This window comes from Octopus bimaculoides, chromosome 11, assembly GCF_001194135.2.
Source record: "Octopus bimaculoides isolate UCB-OBI-ISO-001 chromosome 11, ASM119413v2, whole genome shotgun sequence".
NCBI lineage: Eukaryota > Metazoa > Mollusca > Cephalopoda > Octopoda > Octopodidae > Octopus > Octopus bimaculoides.
In genome coordinates this window covers 78817309-78825802 of record NC_068991.1, presented here as the reverse complement: position 1 = coordinate 78825802, position 8494 = coordinate 78817309, and the positions used below count along the sequence as shown (strand labels likewise).

The following is an 8494-nucleotide window of genomic DNA, read 5'->3' as shown; positions in this document are numbered from 1 at the left end:
TATATATATATATATATATTTGATGGATTCTGATATCATTCATAGGTGAGAGATAACCTGACCATCCAAGCTGTATTCTGATGAGGATGGGTTGAATGCATTTTGCTGGTACCTCAATGTTATGAATATGGTCACTCGGTTTATGTTGGAGGTAGTATGCAAGCATCGCATATGAAAAGCATCAAGCTGATTGATGTACTTTTGGTAGAGTTCAAGACTCAGTTCCATAATGCAATGTTGTCAATCGATTTTGTTGTAAACCTAGAATAATACAAATTTGTAATTACAGTAATATTAAATGCTGTCTATTTAGAATTACTTTGAACACACCTTGTTACTTTCCGGATCTTCCTCATCGATTGGCCACGAACAAATATTCGCTTCAATCATCCATTCTTCCCTGAAATTTTGAAACAGAAAGGAAAGAAAAAAACGGTATGGAAGTTGTTTTCAATATGGAAGGTTCTTTGGAGACTCCAATCAAGGACAAAGTCGGAGAATGCAAAAGTCTGTTTATAATACGAGAAAGCACGACTACATAGCGGTATCTTCTAGTGAAGAGTGCCTTTATGCGATTGAGAAAGCTTTCAAGAAACAGCAGACAAAAAATTTCGACGCTGTTTTGTTATTGATACACTATGTCTAAAAAGAAGAAGAAGAAAAAACGCAGGAGTGGGCAGACATAAACGAAATGACTTTCATTTATATATCTACTGATGCAAAACTGATCTGCGGTAAATAAATAACGGCAACATGTCAAACCTCTGGTGAATGCAGCGACGGGCAGACAGCGATTCCTCATTAAATTGAGAGAGGAAGATAACCACGCAAGGGGCTGAAATAACGAGTGGACAGAAACAAAGATGGTGTTGGAAATATGGTGCTGGTTCATGACAGGATATGCAAGCAGATCGGTGGCCTCCGTTGCAATTTACTTACTGCCTTGTTAGGCTATAAATTTTAATTGAATGTTGTCACTCATTCTACGTTTTTTGTTTTTTGTTTCTTTTTTTTTTGTAAGGATTTGTGATAGGAAGAGGAGCAGCGCCTAGAATCTTTTTAGAACCTTTACAATAATTGGCAGGAAAGGAGGAAGTTATTCTAAGACCTGGTCCTTGGTCTGTGATCTGTGTGATTGCATCAGAGTGGACTCCACGGGGTTATTATAAACCGAACGAAGAACTACGTTAAGGACCGAAAAGCAGAAATAATCCCTTTATCGAGCTTCCACTCAAATGCTAAAATACTAATACTCAAAACGCTTTGAGCCATTCGAGGCTTTGCCAGGAGATACAAACTTACTGTGCCATTTAATAGGATCAAACTTGTCCAGCGTCGCCCCCTATCAGGATTCTCAGGACGGCTGAAGAACTAGAAACAGCGACGTCTGGGAATTTTTCTCCACTGTCACTGCAGTGAATTTGCCGTTTAGCACTTGAAATACGCCACAAACATATTTGAACACACCTAAACTTTTCTTATGCCTAAACACTGCTTGGCGCTAGCATTACCGTAACACACACACACACACACACACACACACACACACACATATATATATATATATATATATATATATATATATATACATATATATAGGTATAAGTTAGATGTTTTTAAAGCCTCTAAGGGACAGATATATCCAAAGGCACTTCTGGTAATTACTTCAGTGGGTATATTCCTTGGTAAAAGGTATACAGCAGCAGGTAATTTAGTGTGAGTGTGAGTGTGTGTGTGTGTGTGTGTGTGTGTGTGTGTGTGTGTGTGTGTGTGTGTTCAGTTTCCTTCGTTTCCAATCTTTTGAGAAAGCATGTCTGCCCATAGAGAAACATTATCTTATTCAGGAACAGGCGAGGGTTGGCAACAGGAAGTATATTCTGGCCTTAGGAAATCTGCTTCAGTGAATTCTATCTGACGCTTGCAAGCATGGCAAAATAGATATAAAAACGATGATGATGATGATGATGGTGTTATACATTCATACACACCACGCACACGAATATAATAATAATTTTTTTATTTCTTGAAAAACTAAACTCGATCTCTTACCTGGAGCCTCAATTTGAAATGGATGTGTGCGTGCGCACGTCATCCTTGTGATAAGAAAAAAGACTTACTTTGAAATATTTTTTCCTGTAATTAGTTTCTTGTCCAAACACGGTATGTTGGTACCAGAATGAATTATATTGTAGTCACAAATTTCAACCATTCCAATGTTGTTGACTCTCGTTTGGAATTTCATGCTTTGGAATGTTTCTGGGGTGACATAAAACTGTATGACCACTCTTTTCGCTTCCCCTTTGTTCACATTTGTACTGGTTCTGTTTGCAATGGGTGCCACAAAGTTCACTACATTTTTCACTACGTTAGTCTGTTCAATAAATAAAGAAATCCGAATTCATACACAAAGATACAGTAATAATCTTTTCTACTAAAGGCACAAAACCTAAAATTTGAGGGGAGGGGAATTATGATTACAACGATCCCAGTGTCTCACTGGTACTTAATTTACCGACCCCGAAAGGATGAAAGGCAAAGTCGACCTCGGCAGCATTTGAACTCAGAACGTAAAGACGGACGAAATGCCGCTAAGCACTTTGCCCGGCGTGCTAACAATGCTGCCAGCTCGCAACCTAACAGATCCAGTAATAATAAAGTTTTCAACTTGCACAGGGATGGAATGCGACCAAAGTAAATGTTTATGCTTGAATTTGGAAGAAATCACTTTTTACGCGGAAGCCACTCATACCAATCGCCTCGCTCTACCTCATCATTTCTAATAGTGAATACTTCAAATGAATAGGCTTTGTAGAGAAAGAATAATACAGTGTCTCGACAACAACGACAGACTAATCAAGTGATATAAGATTTTAAGAAATATTGCTACTGGATTTTTCCTTTTAAATATAGCATCCCATCACTCATTTAACGTACCAGCGCAGATGCCAGCATTTGGAATATTTCACTGAACCATAAAGTTAATCCGTTCCATTGCCAGATCGTAACATACTCTGGAAGCCTCCACAGAAATAGCGTAATTGATAGATTCTGTCTCAGATGAAATGTTGACAGCGCACGGAGACTTCCCCGCTAAGAGTGACACCGTTAGGCTGTAGTTTCCTGGAAGAAAGGGTGGGAGAGGTTTGATCAGTTGCCAAGATTGTATCGAAGCAGAAGAAATCAGCTTAGGGTGGTATGTAAAAGATACCGTGGAACCATTGCTGATGTGGAGATACATGGACCTCTGTCAGTCAATGCTGAGCTATGGAGGCCTTAAAATCCACTATCAGTTTTTACAAAAATACTTAAAATAATTATAAAATTAATTAAAACGAGATTTTTTCGTCGACTGTAAAAAGAAGATAAAAAACTTACATAATTGACGCTTGCATTTGAAGTTGCTGTTAATGGGAATGTGGTGTCAATGGGAGTCTGACTGCCCAGTGTAACACTTAATGTCAAAGTACCTGACGAAGCAGCTTGAAAAGTGACCAACGCTTGTAGTAGTACAGAGCTTTTATCAAAGAAAGTACTCTGATGGATTCCATGGACCCCTGAAATTCATACATACATATAAATATATATATATTACATACATACATAGACTGCTTCTGGAGGGGAATCTGTAGTGAAGAGAAGGAATTTAACTAAGATGCTCTGTGGCTGAAAGAAATCCGAAAAGGTTATTGCTCCAGCGTTACATTCAAGACATACAGCATTGATGGTGGAAGTCTTGCATCTGTGATCCAGAAACTCCAGGATGGAAAAGCACCTGGAAGAGACTTGATTGTTGGATATTGGTACAAGAAGCTAACATTCTACCAACCATATCTTCTCAATCTGTACCAGCAAGCTCTCATTGGGAACAGTAGCATACTACACTGGTTGGCTCTGGCAGAGACAAAGTTGATCCCTAAATGCAGAACCACCCACATGGCAGAAAGCTACCGACCAACTGCATGCCAGAACTTAATGTATAAGATATATACAGTATGCTTGAATCTCTTCCTCCAGGACCATTGTGAAACCAATAACAGCATCACAGCAGAACAAGCAGCTGGAAAGAAGGGAATCTGGGGATGTGCCGAGCAATCTTTAATTAACAAAACTGTGATGTCAAAGTACGAGGGCATAGGAGGAACCTAGTTTCAATGTGGATAGACTACAAGAAAGTCTTTGACTCTGTTCCCCACTCATGGATGCTTGAAGCCCTTCAACTTGCTAAAGTTCCAGTGAGAACAGTCAAAGCCATAGCTGACCTGACTTCATCTTGGACCACCATCTTGAAATTAAATACAAAGAGTGACTGTATTATCACCGATAGAATAGAGTATCTGAAAGGCATATTCAAAGGGGACAGCCTCTCTGTGATGCTGTTTATACTTCCTGTAAACCCCTTGTAATTAATGTTAAGGAAGTCTGAAGGATATCGCACTGGTTCACAAGGAAACAAGAAATACCAAAATTACACACTGTTTCTTTGTGGATGACTTGAAACTTTATGCAAAGAATATGCATGAGATGAAAAAGAGCCTTGACCTAGTTACAACATTCTGAAAGAATGTAGGGTTGGAGTTTGGTCAGGATAAATGTTACATTGTTGTGAAAAAGAGGAAAACTATAAACTAGACTAGTAACATCTCCATCAATGATTTGATTGTTTCCCTTGTATCTGACGAGGAATGCTACAGGTATCTCGGGATGGATAAAAATATATCTTACAATGGCACCTGTAACAAAAGAATATTACACTAAAGAATATTACAGCCGAATAAAAAACTTTGGACCTCAGAACTCTCTGCATTCAATAAAACAGTGACCTACAATGTGTGCGCAGTGACAGTACCCATATCAACATTTGGGCTGCCTGATGGGACGCTTGATGAGATCCGAGCCATTGATATGAAAATACGGAATATACTTGCAAGCACACATAATTTCCACATAAACAGTGACATACACGGTCTCTACCTAAAACGAAAACAAGCCCCAGAAAATGGCATTTGTATAAGATTTCATGACGTAGGATCGAACCTGGATCTCATTATTGTGAAGCGAAGCTCTTAAGTATTCAGTCCATGCCATATCCTATTGTGAACGTGTATCTGTGCATATACATATATTATGTCAGGTCACCTATAAGGCTCTCATAAGTGCTACTGGTAACATGGAAGCCTGTACAACTTGTTGCATAGTCAGGTCATCGGCGACTAAACCTTTACACGCCACCAGGATAGCCTGGAGAGGAGGGTTGCTAGAAACCCACCAGGACTAAAAGAGACTTGTTAAAAAGACTGATAAACGTAGTGCAGGTTCAATGACTATCTAACAAGAGCACGAGCAAGCAGAAATTCCGGGATGGTGTCTGGCATGCTGGAAGAGCCCCTGGAAGTGGGGCGGCCCTTAGCTCTTGTTGAAGCGTGTCTCTTGGAGAAGGCTACTCTGATGTAAAACCAGATATACAGGGAATGGCACTGGACAATGCTTGATATCATGGTGTTCCCACATCCCTGAGCTTGCAACTCATATTGGTACCAGACATCTTGTCTTTGGATAATCTCAACAGAGTGGAGATGGTCTGTGAGTTGTCGTGCAAGCCTTATTGGCCCTAAGACTCTGCACAGGTATTGCTGACTAATCTGGAGAGATGGTGCAATGCCTAAGGACATACATACATACCCACATACAAACACACACATGCACACACACACACACACACACACACACACACACACACACACACACACATATATATATATATATATATATATATATATTTATACATATATATATATATATATATCTGCATTCATATATGTATATACACACACACATATATATATTCGTGTGTGTGTATATATATATTAGAGAAAGAGGGAGAGAGAGAGAGAGAGAGAGAGAGAGAGAGAGAGAGAGAGAGAGAGAGAGAGAGAGAGATGCTATAGTGAGATAATGATGTACATACACTTGTAAATGTATATATATAAATAAATATAAGTAGATTGGTGCATACATACATACATACATACATACATACATACATGCACGCATACGTAGGTACGTACATGCATACATACGTACGTACATACATAGAAACATTCCATGCATTCATACTACACACATACATACATAATGCAAACATACATACATACATACATACATGAAAAAGAGAGAGCTATGTTCAATAAGTTCGATAGTAAGAAACACAACAATAAATCTACCTAGATTCGTAATGGGTCCAAAATCTAGTTGAATAGATTTCTTGAGAATGGAATTCATCTCTTGAACTTCTGTGGTTTCATTCCTCAGGCATCCGATATTCGATCCTTTGGCTACTAGTCGTACTGAGCAGACAGAAAGAGCAGATGAATCGCTTGAGACTTTCACCACTACTTTTGCCGCAGTCAAGGGCGGAATCTTAATGTTGATGTTATAGCCTTGTATATAAGAGATTGGTAAAGAAGTCAGCTGTTTGACATCAATGATGTCAACACGTTGAGGTCCGTTCTAGAAATTAAAGTAGCACAAAATGAAACATATAATAACTCATATGACGAGTAAATATGACATTCATTAGGTGTATATGATCGTATGTGTGTGGAGTGGCGAATGCATTTATGTATGTTGTGTAGATGCATATTTGAATGTATACTCTTTTACTCTTTTACTTGTTTCAGTCATTTGACTGCGGCCACCTTTAGTCGAGCAAATCGACTCCAGGACTTATTTTTGTAAGCTTTGTACTTATTCTTTCGGTCTCTTATGTTCATATTATTTGAATACGTGTGTGTTTGAAGCAATGTTAGCAAGTGTGTATGTGTGTGTGTGTGTGTGTGTGTGTGTGTGTGTGTGTGTTTGTGTCTGTGTGTGTGTGCGTGTGTGTGTGTACGTTGATATGTGTACATGTAAGAATTGTTATATGCAGTGATGTTGGCGTTATTGTTTTGCAATTTCCATGTGAACTGACGTTTGTTATTTACGCGTGTGTATAATTCAAATACATGTGCATTGTCTTTCTCAATGTATGCGTGCGTGTGCGTGATCATTTTTTGCTTCGTGTGTACAAATTAAAACTGAGTTGCATTGTATGTGCTTGCCTATGTGTGCATGTTTGTATGTGCAATAGAAAATGTTTCATATGTGTGCGTTGCGTGTGTCTGTGATCTGATGTGTGTGTGTGCTTGCATAAATGGTGCGTCGATGACTATGTATGTATATAGGTGAGGTCGTCTGTGTGTCTGCGTGAGCAGACGTCATGTGTAATGGTTAACTGAGTGACTGCGAAAGTGTGTGCGAGTAGACGTATGTGCTGCAAGTAGTTTGTAGAGAGGAAGTGCTTGTGAGGCGTGTGTTGTTGTTGTTGCATTTGCAAGTGGTGCGACAAAGATCTGAGATTGAGTGTACATGCGATTAACACTTTTCTTTTTGTGTACATATATGAAGACGCCCCGTGATGAGATATGCTTGTCGATCTCCAGATTCTATTTCATCAATGAAAGTTAAATTTGACCTCGAATTTGAAAACATAATGTAAAGAGCCGCCGGAAGAAATACCGAAAAAGCACTTTTTCGATGCTTTAACGATTCTGCCAGCACGCTGCCTTCGGAGAAGTAGAATTAATAATAAATATAGGATTAAAACTATCAAAACATTTCAGAGGAAAACCAATGACACCACCGAGACTATCTTAAGCCTTTGCCTGCTCCAAGCATTTTCATAAATGTGTCCTAAGCGTCCATGTTTGTTTTCAGACCTTTATTTAGCCCTTGTCTTATAATGCTGTCAGGTAAGTCCAAAATTACTCTGGCGTCTGAAAACGATTGAGAATATTTATTTTATATGATGCATGGACGCCAGGGAAATATGTCTTGAGTATCATGAGTGATGCAGAGGAAACGCAAAGGTTAACTTGAGAAAAGGTGTTTGATAATCTATTCACGATAAAATATCTGGGTGAAACGCCATGTCATATTGTGTTCATATATATAGCTTTACATCGTTGATCTCAACTAAATTAAGACTGCTTTTCTGTGAAATAATTTAAATTCCCTTCTGCTATTACTTTGTTGTTCACAATTTTACATACATAAACGAAAGATAACCAGAAGAATTTAAACCAATGAAAAAATAAGAAAGAAAAGGGAAGTTAAAATGAGAATTTGTATTTACAAGTATGACATCTGCGATACCAGTTTTCTCCTGCATTGCAACTTGGCCGACCCACAATTTAGTATTCAAAGTCAAACCTGCCGTGATCCATGTTTTGTTATTCGGAATTGCTGCTTCAAGCCTGTATGTTATATCTATAGTTATTGTGTTGTCATATGGTTCCGTGAATACATCCGTCAAGCATATATTTTGAAGGGGTACTTTCACTTTGTAATCAAAGTCAACTGATTCCGGCCTGTGTGGATAGAAAACATCATGCATAAATGTGTATGCATGTATGCATATATATATATATATATATATATATATATATATATATATATA

The 8494-nt window shown here is 38.4% G+C and overlaps 1 protein-coding gene across 1 annotated transcript in view; it reads right to left on the bottom strand.

Moving 5' to 3' along the window:
* The window catches only part of LOC106869908 (uncharacterized), a 51994-nt gene that overhangs the window by 3885 nt on the left and 39615 nt on the right, over positions 1-8494 (bottom strand). Inside the window, exons 12-16 of the mRNA XM_014915840.2 lie at positions 8171-8405; positions 6222-6507; positions 3376-3554; positions 2118-2371; positions 331-400 (exon numbers count right to left, since the gene is read on the bottom strand). Of these exons, the coding sequence (XP_014771326.2) occupies positions 331-400; positions 2118-2371; positions 3376-3554; positions 6222-6507; positions 8171-8405 (1024 nt within the window). The remainder of the gene's footprint in view (positions 1-330; positions 401-2117; positions 2372-3375; positions 3555-6221; positions 6508-8170; positions 8406-8494) is intronic.